Below are 21,744 nucleotides of genomic sequence, written 5' to 3'. Positions count from 1 at the left end.
ATTATTTTTATTTTTTGTACATTTTTACGTATATGTTTCTAATTACCAATAAAAAGGTTATCACCACCACCACCATTGATGGAAAATAGAAGCAGATGAATGTGTGACGAAAAAAATTGTTTGTCGTTGTAATTAATCAAAACTTTGTAAAAAAGATGTAGAATTTGTTAAAATATTTTTTTGCAAAAAAACATATTTGATAGGTAAAGAAGAAAACCGGTATAATGATGATGAAAGTAAAAAGTCTTGAAGAATTTGAAAAATTCTCAAGACTTTTGGGGAGATTGTTGAAAAAGTGAACAAAGAAAAGAAGAAAAATTCGGGTGCAGTGATGATGAACTATGAAAGTAATAAAGAAGAAGAAGAAGAAATTTTATACGGATGAAAGTAAAAAGTCTTGAAGAGTTCAAAAAAGTCTCAAGGCTTTTGATGAGATTGTTGAAAAAGTCTGTCAAGTGTATTTTCAACTAAAAAGTCTCTCAAAATCAATTCCAAACAAGAATCCATCAAAATCGGTAGACTTTTGAATACCAATAGACATTTTAAAAGTAGGAACAAATCTCAATTGAATACCAACGAATTTTGTTGCCCTGAAAAAAAAATCTTATTTGTCTTGATTGAATACCACAAGATTTATTTAACTTTTTTAAAAGTCTTGATTGAATACCTCAAGATTTTTTTATCATAAAAAAGTCTTTTAAAATCCCATGAAATCCTAATCCAATACACCCTCCTTAATATTCAAAAAAAAAATATAATAATAACATCTTAACGGAGAAAATTAAATCGATGAATTTTATTCATTCAATAAATTTCTCTTCTTTTTTTTTAGTGCCACAATAGATTATTAGATATATTTGTATACTTTTATTCTATAAATATACAATATTTTTAGGCAATATATATCTGTATAATATTCTTTACACTGTCAATCATGTTTTGTCAAAATGCAGCAGTAAATATTTGTTCAAATTCATATTCAATTTTATATTAATATTAATTTGATTATTTTGTCAAACTTTTACTAATGGAAGCTTCAAATGTTACTAGTATTGTACAATTAAATTTTAAGTATTTGACCAAGAACTATATTTACAACACACTCTCAGTCTCTCTCTAATTAGTTAGTAGGATTCATTTGAATTTCAACCGAATTAGTGTGTGCATGTGTGTTGAGAATATTATATTATATGCCTTACAATGTAACTGTGTGAAACAGAGGAATGAAGAATGAAGAGAAAAAAATGATTTTCAAATAAACCATTCTTAAAGTTTGGAACCTTTCCAATATTAACAAAGACAGAAAGAGTATTTTATGCAGAGATCGAACATGGTTCTTCCCCACAAAAGCTCACTGTTGCTTAACCAATTGAACTACATCAATTGAGTCTTAAGCACAACATTTAATATATTTGAAATTTTAACACTCAACTTTGTGTTGATCAGCTAGGAATATAAAACTGTTCAAATCTATCACAAGAAGTGTTTTCCAAAGTGACGCTGATACTCTCAACTCTCTCAATAGTAAAAGAAAAAGAAGAGTTTCATTTGATAAGTGATAAATAAGAATAATTTGCTTTAATTGTTTGAAATTAATATAAAAGCTAATCGATAAATACATTGTATCACTTCCTAAAAATCTAGAAAATTGAAGTGAAGGCAAATGAAAGAAACAAATGAAAACAAGTTTCCCTCCGAAACTATGTCCCTATAACTACTATTGGATTGCAAATTTACACATTTTCACAAGCCTCTTCACTCATGGCTAAAAATATTACTATACCATATGTTAGGAAAACCACAATGCCATCTTCTAGGAAGAGAGTATGCACTAAAATTAAGCTTATGATTATAACGAAAGATTTAAACTTCAAGAACTGTGGACAAAATATGTGACTGAACACAGACTGAGAAAGCTTAACGAGGCACCTTGATAGTATTCAGTGCTCCAAAACTTCAATCTTTGCAAGATAATTATTCATGCGATGAGTATCATCGGCTGATAATCGATCACCAACCATAAGCTTATACTGCTCAAATTTTGCTTTCTCACACTTCAATGCAGCAGTTTTAGTAGCCTGTAAATTTCCTGAACCAAATGTAGAATTTCATATCAGGATTTAGACGTTCATGATGAATGCAACTTTAAGTGAAAGAAAAGATGGTATAATGAATATGGCCAATGGCAAGATCAAATTGATAAAACAGAGAAAAGACCAGAGTTTCATTTAGATGATGGCAAGCATACTGTCCTGTAAATCAAGCTAATAAACACGATAGAGTGATGTGTATTTATTTTTTTACTCAAGGGTGATGCATCAAGGATAGAACAAATTCCTCTTAATTAGAAAATAAGAAAAGTAAAGCGCTAGGTTTGGTCTAGTGGTGAGGGGTTTGGGTAGTACGCTATAGGTCCCGGGTTCGATTCTCAGCTCATTGTAAACCAAAAAAAAGAAAAGTGATGCAATCTCTATATCTAAATATTAAAAAACACAGTTCATGCCAAACCGTATCAAATTCCAATGAATCAATTTTCTTCCAAAAGTTCCATCCCCATCCCCCTCTTTAGTTGCAACGTACAAACATTAGTATTTTAATTAGTCTTTTTAGTAATGGCTATTCATTATTAATTAGAAAGAAACAAAAGGCACAAATATTTCTCTACAGTCTATCTCAGGGTTCTCACTTCTCACATTTACTATTACTCACACTAGAGATGCCCTGATGTGACGTCTTCCATCTCATATTTGTATACTACCTTCGTCCTTCTTTATAAGAACCTTTTCAAAAATCACCGGTATTAAGAAAAGTTGTTGGAGTAATACTTTTGTCATAAAAGTGTTACTATCACCAAATTACCCTTGTGTATTAATAGATTAATTGTTGATTTTTCATATTCCAAGACAAATTGATAATATTAATAAGGGGTATGTTTGGAAAAAGTGTAATAGATGCATCTAAAAGAGAAATGCTAGGGACACACTCCATTTAACACACACTATTATTGGACCACATCACCCTTTTTTCAAATTCCAAACTCTGGTACCAGTTTAACAGGTTAGGCTATTTTTATTTTTTTTATGGATGTGGAAATTGATAGAGTAACTATGCAGAGCTGTAAGTGAGACAGTACAGGATTGTTATCGTTCAATGAAAATGGCGAGTCTTGCAAAGCTTGAGAGTTCCGTGAAGATGGAGAGACATAAGAGTTTGAAGGAGAAGCGGAGGTTGTATGTTCTGTAGGATTATATATAGGTTGAAAATAAATCTTGATTTTTAATGTTAAAATAAAATAAATTGAAGAAATTGAAGTCTATATTCAATTATTTTCCAAGTTCAATTATTTATCAACAGCATACAATTATGGATTTCAATCTACAGAACAGAACATTTTGCGTCCATCAACGCCATCAGCTATCAAATGTAAAAGAAATTAACATTTCAAAAGTTTAAGTGTGTCAATTGTCTCTTAAAATTAGATATTTCAAAGTTAAATTAAAATTTGTGGACATATCATGGCAATGGAGCATTGGAGTGTGCACCATGGGACACTTTTGAATGGAGGAGGAAGGGCTAACGAAAAGGCAATTCGAACCAGAGACACCGTAAAATGCAGATGACGGTGTCGATTCAGAACCCAAAATTAAAATTTAAAAGCAAATTAAAAATAAATAGGAATTAACTTGACTAACCGGTAATCGGGTAATGGGGGTTGAAAAATGGGATGATGTGGTCCAATAGGAGAAAGTGTGTTTAAAGGTGTGTGTTTAAAGGAGTGTGTTTGAGAGTGTGTTCTTAGCACTTCTCGCATATTAGGGGTGGAGGGAGTAGTATTTATTTGGAAATAAATTTCATGGTAAATGATAATCCACGATGAGGGGACAGAGTACTGGTTATGAAATATGAAGGCTTTCAATTGTGTTGTGACTGAATGATAGATTCTAATGAAAAGATAATAAGCATTCAGTTTTCTGACATAAGCAATGTTCTGTTTCTTCCATTAGTTCTATATAACAGGACTTTTTTTCCGACAACAGGACTTGATATTCAAAATAGTAAAACAAACTCCTGAGGAAGATACTATCTAACACACCCCTTGTTTGCTATTCCTATACTGTCTGTGATAAAGGCATTTACAAAAATAAAAACAAAAAAAGAATGGTAATGATGACTTACCAGATAAATCAAGCAAATTAAACACCACCGGGTAATGTCCAATACTTCTGAGCATTGTAATGGAAGCCCATACTTTTTCATAATCCTCCCTTGAAGCTCTAATGATGCACATATTAGTAATTGGATTCACATACTTAACTGCACAGCGACGCAAAAGTGAGAATATTATTATCAAATAAGAGAAATAGAATTTAACTTGAGGAAATTACTAGACAGAAGAATCATCAGTAAGTTGTTACTCACCCTGAAATGATCCCAGTGATGCAGCCAAACCACACTCCCCAAAATTCACCAAAATGCTATCTTTTATAGCATTAGAGACATTAAACTGAGTAATTATAATAGAATCACCCGCCGCTTGGTCCCTGTTAGGATTCATAAAAACCTCCATCACCATGTACCTGTTTTTGAACACCATCTTCCTTTTCCTAGAACACAAAATCAAAGTTTCAAATTATCAAAAGACAAATCAATAGGGTATATTATCAATTATTAATTTCACAGCAGATTATGCAATGTCACCATGATTTAGGTCACAATTGACCACAATTATCAAGGATCCAGATTCACCATTATTTAAAGGGCCAGTATTCTACCTATAACACTATATCCTGAGTTTCTACCAAATTCCGCAATACAAACAAGAAACATATAAAATTAAACAGAGAATCCAAAGCAATTGTGGAAAGGGACCAACCTGTGATAATCGAGGATGAGGAGGATTCAATTACTTTAGTAGGTGAATACAGACCGTCCGATCCACGTGTCCTGTTCCTTATTTTACTTTTTGGAATAAAAAATAAAGCTTAAAAGCGTATCGTATCAAACAAAAAACGCAGAAACCTTCCTTTGTCTCTCTGCAAGTAAGTTCCTACCGTGGTCGACCAAAATCAAAGATGTTGCAACCGGCAAGGAGTGGAGTGGGAATTTTGCGTGTTAGGTAGTTAAGTTACTGAAGTAAGAAACCCTAGAAGATAGTAAAAGGGTCAATCTCGGGTTATGGACTATAGTATTGGGTCGTTAAGCCCCGATCTAGGACCCAAAGCCAGAATGCAGGTCTTTCTTACAAGTGTCCGTTTCTGATTAGAAGACCTTATCCTTTTTTTTTTTTTGGGGAAATAATTGGAAATTAGAATGCTTATTTTAATTTTCTAATCAATACTGTACTGCTAGTGCTAGTGCCGAGAGCGTGGAGATTTTTTGCGGAACACGTGCTCCAAAATAAAAAAGGAAAACCATAAAAATTTTACTTTAGTTTTTTAAAATAGGCTAAATTGTACTTTTGGTCCCCTAAGTTTTAGAAAGTTGCAATTCTGGCCCCTTATATTTCAAAATAACACTTTTGGCCCCTTATGTTTATCCCTTTTGCAAAAAGTCAATTTTGACCAAGTCAATGCTAATGTAGCAAGTCACTTAAGTGATTCAGCTACCACATCAGCTTTTAATTTTGCCATCTAATATTTAAAATAAAATAAATAAAATAAAAACAAAAAAAATGGAATGGAAGAAGTCAAGGATATCTTCTGCTAGTGTTGCAAAGTCAAGGATTTCTTCACCGCCTCAAAATTCAAGTTCTTCCGCTACTCCAATTTGTACAATTGGTTTGTTCTTTATCATAATCTTAATTCTCAGTAATATCCACTTTTTCATACTCATTATTGAAATTAATTTTATTCTGGTTTGATGATTTTGCAGCACCAAAGAGGAAAAGACCAAGACCGGTGAAGCATGAGGATGAAAATCCAACGATTTTCAGTGTTCGATTTAGAAGGCCGAGAGTGATCACTCTTGAAAGATTGAAACTTATTCATTAAATTCAGATAAGATACATGAAAATTCAGCTAATTTGGCTCCCGTACAGACTTCGCCGGAGCAAGTTAATCCAGAGAGCAAACAACGGTGGTGGATGGTAAGGTTTTGAAGAAGGAATCAGAGAAGCAGAAAGATGTTGATTGAGTAAAGAGGTGGTGGCACCTCCTATGTCACTGAAGAAGGAATCTTCTTTGCTCAAAGCAATAGATGGAATCCAACAATATTGAGAGTGAAGATCACCTTAAAGATAAATTTCAGATAGATCTCATCACTTCCATTCCTTTTTCTTTTTTTAAAAATTATTAGATAGATGGAAAAAGTATATAAAAAAAACTGATGTGGCAGCTGAGTCACTTAAGTGACTTGCCACATCAGCATTGACTTGGTCAAATTGACCTTTTGCAAAAGAGAGTAAATATGGGGGGCCAAAAGTGCTATTTTGAAATATAGGGGACCAAAATTGCAACTTTCTGAAACTTAGGGAGCCAAAAATGCAATTTAGCCTTTAAAATACTAGGGATAAACCCGTGCACGGGTTTGATTAAAATATATAATTAAAATATTTTTATAAATAAAAAATAATAATTGCGATAACTATAATCACATATAGTTAAATAATAGATATTATTTTAAAATATGATTATATTTAATATTAGTATATGAGTAAAAAAAAAGTTGTTTAGAAATATTAGATTTTTTATTAATTTATATCGTAGTTTGTTTACATTTTAATGTAATAGATCTCTTATAATATTTCATAAGTTTGAAAGGATGTATCATTTTTTATTTTATTAGTGTAATAATATAAAATTTTAGTTTTCTTTATATGAGTTGCAATTTTATAGTCAAATGTCACTTTGTTTTTTATTTTTGATGTATCCCTTATTTTATTATTTTCAATAAGAGTTGGATGTATACCTAATTATACTTATAGACAATATTGCTCATGAGAAATGTTAAAAAAAGTTTTGATTATAGAATATGATTCATATATGGTGGCTTTGACTATTTGTTCCACGTGTTCTCATTTTTTGAAAATTATGTATGAAATAGCATATTTTGCTTACTATGTTTTATGCAATTTAAGGTTCCAAATAGCATCTACTTACTCATCTCTCGTTTTCTTGGAGTTTATTCTTACATATTCACTTGGTGAAATTTTATTCCAACTTTATTAGTCCCAATTTTTTAGTCTATTGTTTGGTTCACTTTTTTTTTGCTTGGTCCTTTTGTTTTTGGTTTGCTTTTCTTTTTGCTTGGTCCCCAATTTTTCTTTTTTGGTCCCAATTTTATTCCTTTTGTTTTTGGTTCACTTTATTAGTCCCATGTTTGGTCCTTTTTCTTGGTGATTCAATTACTCAGTTTAATGTCTCTAATGCTATAAAAGATAGCATTTTGGTGAATTTTGGGGAGTGTGGTTTGGCTGCATCACTGGGATCATTTCAGGGTGAGTAACAACTTACTGATGATTCTTCTGTCTAGTAATTTCCTCAAGTTAAATTCTATTTCTCTTATTTGATAATAATATTCTCACTTTTGCGTCGCTGTGCAGTTAAGTATGTGAATCCAATTACTAATATGTGCATCATTAGAGCTTCAAGGGAGGATTATGAAAAAGTATGGGCTTCCATTACAATGCTCAGAAGTATTGGACATTACCCGGTGGTGTTTAATTTGCTTGATTTATCTGGTAAGTCATCATTACCATTCTTTTTTTGTTTTTATTTTTGTAAATGCCTTTATCACAGACAGTATAGGAATAGCAAACAAGGGGTGTGTTAGATAGTATCTTCCTCAGGAGCAAGACTAAAAGCTAGCCAAAAAACTCAAAATCCCAAGGACACACCAACCAACCCCTACTAATCCCTAAAAAAAAAGGAAAGAAGAAACAGAAACAGCAAAAGCAAGAACTAGATACAAAAGGAGAAAAAACAAAACTATCTCCTATTCAAACAAAACACCGGTTCCGAATTCCATTCATAGAGCAAACAAGAAGGAGATTTCATTAAACACAGATAACGATACAAAATCCTAATCACGATTATGATTATAATAATAAACAAATAACAAAATCACGAAATTCATATGAATCGCACAATCAAGAACTTCGAAAGTGAAATCAAACAAAATATATAGATATAAACGATGAATAATATGAATATGATTAAGAATTAAACGATGGAAATTGAAGAATCGGTGAAAGTACCGTAGCGGCGCAAATCTGAGAGGAGGCCGCAGAGAGAGTGAGAGAGAAGAGGCGTGCCCTAGCAAATCTGTGGATTCGATGAGAAAGAAGAATAAATTTTCTCCAACTTTAATCGGGAAAGTTATATAACTTTCAAACAATGTCAACCATTTCATCATGTAAATGCACCAGATCTATGTAACCATTTTTTATTTTTAATTTAAAAACAGTAATTATTTTCGTAAATAAAGAAGATTCGATGCAAGATAACTCTTGACCTTATGTATTCTTTCCATTAAGTTGATATCATTAGTCATATTTATTTTTTATTTTTTTTTAAGATGACACATCATCATCATAATAGTATGAGAGATGACACATAAGTATCAACTTAAGCTTAGAAAAAAAGAAAAAAAAAAAGCTTTGTTAGGCTGCCACATCAGCAAAAAAAAGTTTGATTTACAATTATATATAGATAGATAGATAGATAGATAGATAGAATGATGGCTTTTAGTAAAAAAAAAATCTTAATGGCTTTAGTTTGTATTTTGAAAACTTTCATGAGTTTGATAAGAGACAACGAGACAGCTTATATTCTTGCGAGGGTAGTCACATCTTTAGCTAGCTCTAATATTTTCATTGATATACCGATATGTACAGGACCGTCCCTGAGATTTTGGGTGCCCTGCTCGAATTATGAACTTGATGCCCTTTTTTTTAAAATGATCGGTTCACTGTTAAGTCATATATATAATTGTGAGAAAAGTAAAAGATTATATAAATATTGTAGAATTGACACAATACTAAAACTACAATAGGATAATCACAATGTGTGTCAGTAACATCTCATACTAGCTGCAACAACCTCCTATTAATCTTTGAGCATCAACCTCATTGTATTTTTTCTTGCAAATAATTTTAATATGTTAATTAACCACCACCTATTAATCTTTGAGCATCATCCTTGTATTTTTCTTGCAAATAATATGTTAATTACAGTATTATTTTTTTTAATGAAATACGCATGTGATATGTGGGCAATATATCCTCATTTGTATTGTATGTTAGTGTAAATCTTTTCTTTTTAGAGTTTATGTTTATTCTAAAAAATATTTATATTACTTATTATTTTTTTTATTTTAACATATATATATACTAAAAAATAATAATTTTGGTGCCCCTAAAAACTTAGTGCCTATCCGACCGCTCCTCCCGAACATCCTCCGGAACCCCGAGATATGTATCAACCATATTATTATGAATATTATGAATGTAATGCTATAAGAGTATCTCCAATAGGGGTATCTAAGAGAGTTTCATAGACTAACGATACGGTACCTTAACTTTTTTAATGTTATTATTATTTTTATTTTTGATATATAAATCCAATTTAATAGCTTTCATATATGTCAAAACATTACCGTTTGTCATTAATGTATGATACTCAAAAAGTGGTATCACCATTGGAGTAAAATATGTATGAGTTGCATAAATGTTACATGACATTATAAGGACCACTTGTTAGTAATGTATGATACCCAAAGTGATATCACCATTGGAGATGCTCTAAACATCTTAACTTAAAAAAATAAAAAAAAAAAAACTTAACGGCTTCATCAAAAATAACATCTTAATATTCAAAAAAATAATAATAATAATAACATCTTAACGGAGAAAATTAAATCGATGAATTTTATTCATTCAATAAATTTCTCTTCCTTTTTTTTTTTAGTGCCACAATAGATTATTAGATATATTTGTATACTTTTATTCTATAAATATACAATATTTTTAGGCAATATATATCTGTATAATATTCTTTACATTGTCAATCATGTTTTGTCAAAATGCAGCAGTAAATATTTGTTCAAATTCATATTCAATTTTATATTAATATTAATTTGATTATTTTGTCAAACTTTTACTAATGGAAGCTTCAAATGTTACTAGTATTGTACAATTAAATTTTAAGTATTTTACCAATAACTATATTTAGTTATTTACAACACACTCTCAGTCTCTCTCTAATTAGTTAGTAGGATTCATTTGAATTTAAACCGAATTAGTGTGTGCATGTGTGTTGAGAATATTATATGTAACTGTGTGAAACAGAGGAATGAAGAATGAAAAGAAAAAAATGATTTTCAAATAAACCATTCTTAAAGTTTGGAACCTTTCCAATATTAACAAAGACAGAAAGGCTATTTTTAAAGTCACACACATAGACTGCACATGGAAGTTAGAAGGGAAAATGGGTTATGCTGTGATTCTGCTGGGTATACTATAGGGTATTCATCCTCTGATAGTATTTGTTGAGGGTAAGAATTGATCTCTAGGTCTCCTTATCAAACCAGTTAGGTACCCTGGTGTGAGGATCTGGATTGCCTGTTGTAACTGCTTCACGCAGTTTCACACAGTATGCAATCTCGACCGTTGAAAAATTAACAGACGGTTTTGATTCACCCACTGCAATTTCCCACAACAGTTTTGATCTCATCCATTCATTTGATGGACGGATGGAAACAGTTACAGCGTTAACGCAGTTACTGCATAGAATCCGTTTTCCTGGTGTGGTAGCATTGAATTTTATCTTATTCTATGTTTCCTTGTGAGCTTCAATAGATCAAGACAAAGATTAAACTCAATGAAAACAACAGCATCTGAAACACAGGAAATTTACCAAAACAAATTACCATAATGATTACATTTACTACATCAGGATGTTGATTTTGTTTTTTTTTTTTTTTGACAGATCAGGATGTTGATTTTACAAGGCCAAACAAATGCATATATTACTTTCAATCATTTTAACATACAGAAAACTCACTCAAGGTATTCATCGTAGAACAGGCATCATTACTCGAGGAGTGGAATAGGAATTCGGATTCCCTGCAATAAAAGGATCCCGCATTCACGCGGCTGTGGACGTTAGTGGCCGTTCGATCAAGATTGGATGGTCCAAAATAGTGCAGATTTTAATTTTAAAATTCAAATCACTAAGTTTAAGTTTGGACCATCTAATCTTGATTGAAAGGTCACTGATGTCCCGACTGCATCAATGTGAAAAATCTTGACTGTAGGGGAGCCGGATCCGTGGAATAGTGAATATGAGCAAATAAATTATTTTGGATACAAACCATGTGAGAGACTACCAAACTAAACCCTTTCTTCTCCTAAACCTATCAACATGATCTGTGCTCATTCGAGATTTTTCTGGTTTGTCTGGTTTTTTAGACTTTTTAAGACGGCTATCTAAACTGTTTCTAGAAGCTTCAGGAATTTCTTTACTCAATTCAGAAGTACTAGAAGTGCCAGTTTCTGATTCTTTGCTAGATTTGTTACCTTCATTCTCAGTTTCTACAGTTTCCTTTTCAGAACCATTTGCAGTTGCTGCTTTAGGTTTTCCAATTGTCTGTACAAATTTCTTTAGGTGTTTAATGAACTCCGGGTAAAGCTCAAGATTACAATGTCCACCACCACTTACCCACAAGGGTTCATACTTTTCCTTGCAAAGTTCCCAGAGCTGTTTTCCATGAGACACATCTACAACTTCATCTGCTGTCCCCTGGCATCGGACAAAAAAATATTATTATTACTACAATATACGAAATTCAGAACGAAAGAGACAATAAATAAATAGTAAATAGGTTATTTATGTTTTTTGTTTCCCGACTTATACTAATCTTCGGTTTGACTCCTAAAATAAAAAAAAAAAGTATCTTTTTCATACCCCCAATGTCCTGAAATGTGCTGAATTCGTCCTCATATTTATAGTCCCTATAATATGATATTTTTTAATATCATTTTGATCCTTGCAGTATATCCTTTTTTCATTTTAGTCACTATCATACAGAAGCTAATTGAACATAAATCAAATATTACAGAGAAAGCAAACAAAAATGATATTATATGAGGAGCAAAACAAATCAACAATGACCAATTGTAGCATATTTGAGGACAATGAGAACATAGAAGATTGTTTTCTTGAAGAACAAAAACTGAACATTACCATAAGCTGGTGACTAAACATAATTAACCCATAAAAATTTATAATCATGGCAACAAAGTTTGAATCCCCACAAGAAGAATGTATGGTCTAGTGCTTCCTCCCTCCCCCAAAATAAATAATAATATTTCCCTCGAGTCCCGTGGAGCCTAGCTTAGTGGTACCTATCTAGCTTTGTAATCGACTGGGAATGTAGGGCCAAGTGCCTCTTCTTCCCCCAATGGTCTTCTTTTTATGAAACATCTTCCTCAATGGTCTCAATGATAGCAGCAGAAGTTTTAATTTTTTTTTCAATTTTCATACATTGGCAATAAAAGGTTTACTCATAATGTAGATCTCTTCATACTATGGATTAAATCCATCAATAGGTATAACTCAACTAAGTATGTTCTTGCATTAAGAATTCCTATCGACATACAAAATCATGGATTTGAGGGGGGAACCTCGGTGCATGTTCGGAAATCCGTTAGAAAGAACTCAAATCTATGCTTGACCAAATCCAATGGATTTCCAAAAACGCTATTAACTGACAGCTGAAGCCTGAAAGAATATTAGATAAACCAACAACAAAGGCAGCAAAGATGCACGTGTAGCCACAAAAGAACACATTACATATTTATGGGGGAGGGAGAGGGGGAGAGAGAGAGAGAGAGAGAGAGAGAGTCACTTACATGGATAACCAAAACAGGACATTTGACCAGACCAATTTTATCAATATTCTGAAAAGAAGGTAAAATGAACACCATAAGTCACGAAGTATTGAGTGAAGCATATTGAAATACAATCTGTAAGAAATTTTACCTTATAAATATCAAACCAATATGTTCGTTTTACAGGGTATAGTACTCTAAGCCCTGACAAAATTGGACTATGCAACACAACGCCTCTCAATTCTGATATCCTTGAAGCAAGATCAAGTGTAGGACCACTACCAACAGATTGACCATACAATATCAATTGTTCATCTTTTACCCCATATTTCTCCTTCAGGCATTTATATGCAGCTTCAATATCTGCGTATGTATTATATTCAGTTGGCTGTTTCAACAGAAAAAAGGATGACTGTCAAGGTACAAGCAATGTCACTCTGAAAGAACCATCGAGAACAACATAATAAGTATTTAAAATATTTGTAGCTCATTTACAAATGAAAAAAGAAAATAAAAATGATCTCAGTGGAGATTAACTTAGCCATTGGCTTATATAATAACACAACTGAAAACATTGCTAATGCACGTAAATTCATGATGTCACATTGTCGGTGGTTATTAATGCAATATATATGATTTGAATAATTATGCATTGAACCCCGACAAATCTATGTCAGCTAATAATACTTTGTCAGTGGTAACAGTAACACTTGGCAACAACCTGCCAGATTACCAAAACATACTTGCACAATATCTAGACCAAACTTATTCAGATGAACCGCATAGCATCCATAAAAGAATTAAGTTCAAATTGATTTTCTAAACCCATGGCTAGGGCTAACAGCATGATTTAATCAAAAACAGCTCACAGATAGCATAGCTCAAAAAATTAACTTTACATTGCTACATTTTTCCTTCAAATTTTGGTTTTTATGCATTCTATTCTATTCTCTTTTATTTTGTTGTTTATTACATTGCATTGGGCTATAAGCTCAATTCATGTGTGCTATTGTTTATTGTTATGTTTATGGAGGTTTTATTGTCAAAAAAAAAATAGTATTTATGGAGTTTTCACATTTGATATATTATTTGGTGTATATTAATGATTATGCATTATGTGTGGTTGTAATTATGAATAATTTTAAAATCATGAGACTATTGTAAGATTATAAGAATAAAAATGTAAATTATTTATAAAATCTCTCTCCTCCCCTAGTGAACCAAACGTGTAATTAAAATCCCTCCCCTCTCTTTCCTTCTTTTGAACCAAACAGGCATGTTATTAAAAGCCCTTCCCCTCTCCTCCCCTCCATTAAAATCCCTCCCATCCCCTTCATTTAACCAAACAGACCCTAAATGACTGATCATGTCGACAAGCTACTTGCGGCCCGAAAAATGCTATTAGGGTTTGAAAATTGGATGCTTGAGTTTCTTCCCCAAAACAAAGGTTTCAAGCAGTGTATCAACCTTATGAAAAAAAACTCCGAGTTTTTTTTTTGAAAAGTAATTTTGGGCAGAAAAATATTTTCACTTCTAACAAATTAATAACCAATTGTTGGCCATTGCAACCTTAATATTTTTTTTGAAAAGTAGTACTTTGCTATTAGTTGCATGACTTGAAGACATGTAGTCAAAACTACAAAGTAGTAAAAACAAACTTGAAGACATAGTATAGAAGGTTATGCTGAATGGAAGATAAACGTGAAACGTTTCAAAACAGTGAATATACATGACAACTTTGAAGAATGGATAGAAATCTTAATGATTTTAGAAAAAAACTTAATAGACTTGATTGAGAGAGTTATAGAGAAAAATTCTAAATATAGGGCAATACATTTGGCTGATGGGTTATGTGGGTATTAGGATACTTGTTTGGTAAATGTGATTTTGAATGAACTTAATTTTCTATACTATGTATTCTTGTTTGGTAAATGTGATTATGAATGAACTTAATTTTCTAAATTATTTGGTTTAGAGTCAAAAAAAATTATTTGGTTAAAATTGAATTTGAAGTGAATTTATTTCTATTTGAATTGTTTTAATCTAAAATCAAGTTTGACAGGACACAAACACAATTCTGATACTCTCCACCATAAAACCAAACACACTTAAGTTCTTTGCAATCTACAAATTTGGGCAAATTGTGTAGCAAATAGTTGATAAATTAATTTGAAACATTTTCTGGAAAATATAAGATGTTACATACTCCAACTGTTTACCTCTTCTTTCATCGCCTATTACTCTCTTTCCAACTTCTTCTCCTCCTTCACCTTTCCACTTATTCCCCCTCTCCCATCTCTATAATGAACTCTTGTTTCCCAGTATGTCCGATCCAATTCTTCCATACCTATTCTTCTACCTCCCTCTGGTTTTGAATATAAGCAAAACAAAGTTTTATAGGTTCATTGAATAAAGCATGTATTCGGACCATAAATAGTCTAGATAAATACTTTATTCCATGAACCTAGAAAACTTTTTTTTTTTTTGCTCATGTTCAAAACCGGAGGTTGTACTTCACAAGAGATTTTTTCAAAAGTGGCTAAACTAATACAGTTCACATTATTCTTGCAGTGGCCAATTAGCAACTAGTTGAGGCGAATAACACCTCCCTATATGGCTACCTTGTTGGATAAATATATATTCAGCAACTTCCAAGCTTTGAATCCATTGATACATCAATATTTTGCAAGTTTCACAAAGCTTTATATGGACTCAAACAGGGCCTCGTGCCAGGTTCAACAAGCTCCCTAAAGCCTTTGTCGGATTTAATCTTTACTTAAGTATATGGCATCCTTACCAATATCTTTGTCTACATTGATGATATCATATAGCAAGCACTTCTTCAGCCTTAATAGAGCGACTGATTGGTAAGCTAAATGATATCTTTGCCTTGAAGCAACTTGGGATCTTAATAACATTTTTGGCATAAAGGTGAAAAATCTTCCTAATGGCTATCTCTAACTCTCTCAAACTATATACAATTTGGCATTTGCTCACTGAAGTTAATATGGCTTATACCACATGCATTTCAACAACTATGGTAGGTGGTTGCAAGTTCAATAAATTTGGTAGTGGCTACATAGTGGGTGGGTCTCTATAGATCAGTTGTGTGAACTAATTGATTGAAAAAACCCCAAAGTAATGTTCTATAATGCCCTAAATCAAATAATATACACTTCGATAGAACAGACTCTGAGGCTTCAGCCTCCTTATCCTTCACCCTTCGAGATCCTCAGCCCCAGTGGCACTACTGGTTCGAGCTTCTTAGTTTTCTTAATGAGCTTCTCTGTTTCACTGTAGCAGTCACACTTTGCAGGTTCAACTTCAATCATATCTGCCCCTCGGCTTCTGTACAGGATCTAGCCTCTCAGCCTCAACTCTTTGGTTTGAGCCCTTCCTTCAGGCTGAAGCTTTGAATGCTTTGTGTGTTTTGGTCTGAACCTCTCTATGTTTGTGTGCTGTTTGCTGGTTTACTGTGTGTTTTATTTTGTTGTTGGGGAAAATGTCAAGTACCAAGCTATTTGGTTCTATAAGTGGAGGTTCTAAAGTGACATGGAATGCTCCTGGAAATAGGACCGATGTATGGTGGAAACATAGAGTTGTAGTTGATGGGAAGAAAAATGCATCACTTGGAAGGAAAATGTGCCCGGCAGGATTAAAGCATCACAGAAGGATAATTGGGGGCTGGAGGCTTGTTAGCGATGAAGTCAAGAAGGAAATGTGGCCAATTGCATCCTGACTGCAAGAAGATTTGACGATGATCAAAGCAACATTGATGAACATCCACAGGGAGTCCCGTTTATCTTTTCAAGAAAAGGGGGTAAGTAGCCAAACCACTGCAAGTAGCATTTTCTAAAAGCATGTCGGAGGAAGCATGCCGTGAAATTGCCCCTTTTTTACAACACTGCTATACCCTTCAACGAGGCAAAAAGTGACAAACTCAAGGAGTTTGGATAGGTTTTTTTTTTTGACAGGATGGTGTTTGGATAGGTTACTACTTACTAGAATTGGTATTCGGACAAGGCAGCAAACTGCAAAGTAGTCAAAGTTATGTTGATGGAGAAGGGAAGAACTAAGAAGCTACGTAGAATACCATATGAAGTTCATTGCATTGATTTAACATCGGAGGACATTCAGAGAAGAAAGCAATTTTTTAAGAGACAATTGCACAATAAAAAAAAGCACCTGCATCAAGGGATAGGACTTCATAATTGTGTTTTTATAGATTTTCTTGATTTAGTGATTAATGCTTGACTTGAATCAAGACAATCTAAAGAGATCACATGTATAGGGACTGAATGTATTCGGACCTAGTCAATATATTGGAACTTAACATGGTCCTAGTCCTAGTACTTAGAAGCGATACTTATATGATTAGTACACTTGTCGGCTAATAACAATTGCATTCAGGTCCACTATATATGAAAGAAGTCTGTTCCTAGTTAAACTGTTAAAGAATAATGAAGAATCCAAAAATTAAAAGAACATTTTTTAGTATATTTCTCGGTACTCTCGTTTTTCCTGCTTTTTTTCTTTTTTAGTTTCTTTAATTATCTCGAAACCTTCCAAGGCCAAACGCTATTTAAGATCAAGATAAGATGCGTGTAGGAAGAAATAGTGATAGACTTAGAGGCTGAAAAGTTAGATGACTAACCTTTCCTGTTGACTGCCCATAACCAGAGTAATCGTAGCTGGAGAAAGAAAATAAGTTAATATATATTATAATTCAACAAAAAATATATGAAGACTATTATGAAAGAAGATTTTGAAAGAGAAGATAAGAATATTATTTCTGATATGATAATTGAGAATGAAAACCATTATTACTTTATGATTGACACTTGTTATATTATTACTCAGTACTCAAACAATTTTACGCCACTAAAATTATATCTTTATGACAGACGCAACGAGTAAAAGAATGAATCTCCTTAAGTGAAATACTGGAACAGCAATAGTCTATAATGATTTAACCATGATAACTAAAATTTAAAAGATAAGTTTTTTCATCATAAAATTTCACAACAAAAAGAAGTTCCCCCGAGCTTAAAATAAAGACAATCTTATACATACAGTATAACATGTATAACACGAAGAAGTTCAATTCACTCAACATCAGACACTGATTCAAAAATAGTAGCAAGAAAATAGATAACAACGGTAAGCATTAATTCACTCAATCGTTTCTATAAAGTTTTAAAAAAATAAAATAAATTATTGTGCTACAATTCATGTAAACAGGAAAAGAATGTATCTTAGGCAATCGAATTTGCTATCACTATAACAGACATCTCCAATAAAAAGTTAAATCTTAATTCCTCTTTTAACACTGATACCATCATTAAGATTTGGCAACTATAAGCACTTGTCCCATGATCAGAAGTTCAAAACAACCACAAAAGGCATCATTACCAATTTCAAGCATAAAATAATTGCATTACAAAACAAAGGGAGAATCAATCAATCATAACAAATTCAAAGAACAACCGAAAAAAGAACCATCTTTAATACAGCAACACGCTAGTCTCCCACTATGGCAAGATAAAAAAATGGGTTGCACCCATTGCAGATCTACTATAAGCAATCTTACTTTTAAAAGAGACTAAATCCTAAAGCAGCAACAACTTCATTTGTTGCACCAAATTTCTACACCTTTTAAGACATTAAGTAATCAATTAAAGATTTAGTTCATACACAGTGTCAGTTTAAAGATTTTTTACACTATCAATGAATCCTAATCGTCAAATCATTGAAAATTTTAACTTTAACAATAACTACTTCTAAAGTCACACGTGTGATTGTTTGTGATTTGTTGACGGTATTCAACTTTTTTTGCACAAAAAGTGTATCATAAATTAATCATAATTAAACTAAAAAGGAAAAAAGTACCAAAAAAACACACTAAAAAAAATTAACACCTATATCAAATTCAAAGAATACTCAAGCTTAAAAAAAAATCACCTTTTTTTAACTAAAAAATCTATTTTTGTAGTTTTTTTTTTGTCAAATCTATTTTTGTAGTTTTAGTTATGTTTGTTTAAACTTATGAAGTTAATCAAAATCTAAAAAAATGATTTTGATGATATGGTAGATTAGAGAGAATATGAAAAAAGTGATTTTCACTAAATCAACTTCTACGGTAGAAATCTATTTTTGTAGTTTTTTTTTGTCAAATCTATTTTTTTAGTTTTAGTTATGTTTGTTTAAACTTATGAAGTTAATCAAAATCTAAAAAATGATTTTTGTGAAGTAGAAGTTCTACTTCACAAAAATCTCTAAATTATTTTATTCTTAAGCATACATTCCCTAACTAAAAAAGTCTTAAACAAACATTCCCTAACTAAAAAAGGAAAATCAATTAATGAACAAAAACATCACATTCCCAATTTCATGATCATCATAGACAATCAACCACCCAATTAATGCAAAAAACACCATTACAATATCCAATTCAAACAATCCTCAAACCAAAATTAAAAATCACTAGTTATCAAAAAAATTAAAAATCACTATATTAAAAATAAAAACACCATCAAAATCTCAATTAAAAAATCCATTAAAAAAAAGCTCAATTATCATCATCATAAGCAATTAAAACATATAAAAAATTGAAATTTAAATATAAAATAAAATAAATAAAGTTAAAGGAAAAATGAAATTAATTACCCCATAACATTAATTCTGAGTCTATTACTCAATTCAACGAAGAGTTCAAACATCTGACCCAAATCAGCAGCATTTCCATGGGAGTAAAGCATGGTGCATGTAGGTCTATGGTACTTAACATACACCGCCGCTATTTCATTCCCTCTCCTTGTTTTCAGCTTCAATACATCAACGTTCTCTTTCATCGGAACTTCCGGAATCGAAAGCTTCGTCACCGGAGAATTGTCTCCGGTGGTGGTTGTTTCAGAAACGGTGACAGTGTATGAAGGTGGTTGTGGTGGAAAGAAAGCAAACTTCGCAGCAATCGAGGACGTTACTCCGCCCATAGTTGCTCCGATTCATAAAGACGGCAGTTGCAGCAGTGGCGGCGGTTAGATTTCAGATTTGGATAGAGAAACGGCGGCGCGTGAAGTTTTTCTAATAATTCTACAATTCAAAAATTAAAAATAAAAAAGTTTTTTTTAAAATTTTTTTGTTGTTGAATTTCAATTTGGAAGAAAGAAAGAAAGAAAGAGACTTTTCAATGATGTGTTGTATTTGTCGACTTTGCTTGTTGCTTTTGTTTTTTTTAATAAATGTTTTTTTTTTATTATATGATAATGGGAGGGAAACAATGACAATTTAGAGAAAAAAAAGTTACAAGGAAATGTTAATTATTAGTGAATTATTATGTTTGTGATGATAAGTTAGTTGATAATTATATTTGATGACTAATAGTTTATAATTTATGTTTTATAAGTTAACTAGTATAACTTACCCGTGCTATCGCCCGGGTTAATGTTCTATGAAAAATATAGATCATTTTTTTTCACACATGAAAAATATGGATTATTAAAATTTTAATATTGTGATTTTTTTTAATTATTTGTAAAATTAATTTTATATTTAATGTAATAGTTTATTTAAATATGATAAAAGATCTAAATTTTGGAGATTTTAAGGAGAAATGGCATAATGGAGACCGGAGAGTGATACTTCAGTCCTCGTTCCCAACTCACATGTTCATATATTTGTTCTTTTATTTTCATAAAAAAAATGTCATTATGCAAAAACTAATCTAACGGTTAATATATTTGTTCTTAATCGTCATCTCTCTCCTTTAGACATTTATTTTCTTCAGGAGTATTTTATCTCATGTCCCCGTGTGAAAAAATTTCACATTTGAGAAGCAAAATGGGGCGATTTTAATTTTAATATTATTTATTTAAAGGTAATGAACAGTAGAATTGTTTGTCATTTGTTTGACACAAAAAAAATTATATAATTTTTTTAAGCATATCTCATTTGTTAATGTGCAAATTTTAAAAAATTTATCTATTTGTTTTTATTTTTATTTGTTTATTTTACAGTGATGTGTGGAGAATAAAAATAAAGAAATACATGATATTATTGCTTTTAATTTTTTTTATATATATAAAATCATTATTACTTTCTCTGCTTTCAATTGATATCGTATTTTTTATATAATAAAATCTACAAATGTATGTCTCACCCCGTGTAAGTTATTTTTTGCTTAATACCTCCATGTAGGTTTTTTTTTATCAATACCCCCGTATTTTAATATTTTGTTTGGTACAAATCACTATGTATTTTTTTTTATTAGAAAAACCACGTTAAGGTAAACCATAATTAATAGAATAATAAAATGAAATAGAAAAATAATGGCTTAATTAGTAAAATAGTCCCTTAAAGACATTTTTGGTTTCATATTGGTCCCTTAAAGAAAAAAAGGTCCAAATAGGTCCCTTAAAGAAAAAAAAGTCCGAATAGGTCCCTTAAAGACATATCCGTTAATCAGTTTGGTCCTATTTAGACCTCTTTTTAGGGACCAAACTGATTAACAGAGATGTCTTTAAGGGACCTATTCGGACTTTTTTTTCTTTAAGGGACCTATTTGAACCTTTTTTCTTTAAGGGACCAATCTGAAACCAAAAATGTCTTTAAGGGACCATTTTATTAATTAAGCCAAAAATAATCTATGAAGTCAATTACTTCATTCCTTTTATATTTTAGACAATGACACATTTTTCTCTACTTGATAAGTATGAAGTTTAAGAATAATTTTTTTTAAGCATATCAATTTCTCAATTCCACATTTTTCCAATTCATTCTATAGTATAGTCATTCGAGGAGTTTCTATTATTTTATCAGTGTATTTGTTAAATATCACATAAAAAATTAGACAAATAAAAAAATAATGAGTAAAAAAATAGAGTACAACATTTATTTATAAATAATAGTAAAAAAAC

At 31.5% G+C, this 21,744-nt stretch overlaps 2 protein-coding genes across 3 annotated transcripts; both read right to left on the bottom strand.

The window, feature by feature from the left end:
• Positions 1-1,524: 1,524 nt before the first annotated feature.
• On the bottom strand, positions 1,525-8,366 carry LOC123910902 (probable ribonuclease P/MRP protein subunit POP5). 2 transcript variants are annotated; one of them, XM_045962192.1, is made up of 4 exons: positions 8,195-8,366; positions 4,420-4,604; positions 4,177-4,314; positions 1,525-2,089 (listed from the first exon to the last, which is right to left on the bottom strand). In XM_045962192.1, exons 1-4 carry the CDS (start codon positions 8,350-8,352, stop codon positions 1,941-1,943), a joined length of 630 nt encoding a protein of 209 aa, XP_045818148.1. In that variant the 5' UTR covers positions 8,353-8,366; the 3' UTR covers positions 1,525-1,940. The 2 variants fall into 2 exon arrangements, with proteins under 2 accessions (XP_045818148.1, XP_045818150.1); XM_045962194.1 differs by lacking the exon at positions 8,195-8,366 and adding an exon at positions 4,874-5,425.
• Positions 8,367-10,848: 2,482 nt separating this feature from the next.
• Positions 10,849-20,088, bottom strand: LOC123910901 (alpha/beta hydrolase domain-containing protein 17C). Its single transcript, XM_045962191.1, has 5 exons — positions 19,496-20,088; positions 17,484-17,520; positions 12,981-13,217; positions 12,851-12,898; positions 10,849-11,738 (listed from the first exon to the last, which is right to left on the bottom strand). The coding sequence occupies exons 1-5, from the start codon at positions 19,819-19,821 to the stop codon at positions 11,322-11,324; spliced, it is 1,065 nt and encodes a 354-aa protein (XP_045818147.1). The 5' UTR covers positions 19,822-20,088; the 3' UTR covers positions 10,849-11,321.
• Between the last annotated feature and the right edge of the window lie 1,656 nt (positions 20,089-21,744).

Source organism: Trifolium pratense, linkage group LG2 (genome assembly GCF_020283565.1).
Source record: "Trifolium pratense cultivar HEN17-A07 linkage group LG2, ARS_RC_1.1, whole genome shotgun sequence".
Classification (NCBI taxonomy): Eukaryota; Viridiplantae; Streptophyta; class Magnoliopsida; order Fabales; family Fabaceae; genus Trifolium; species Trifolium pratense.
This window is presented reverse-complemented; position numbering and strand designations above follow the sequence as displayed.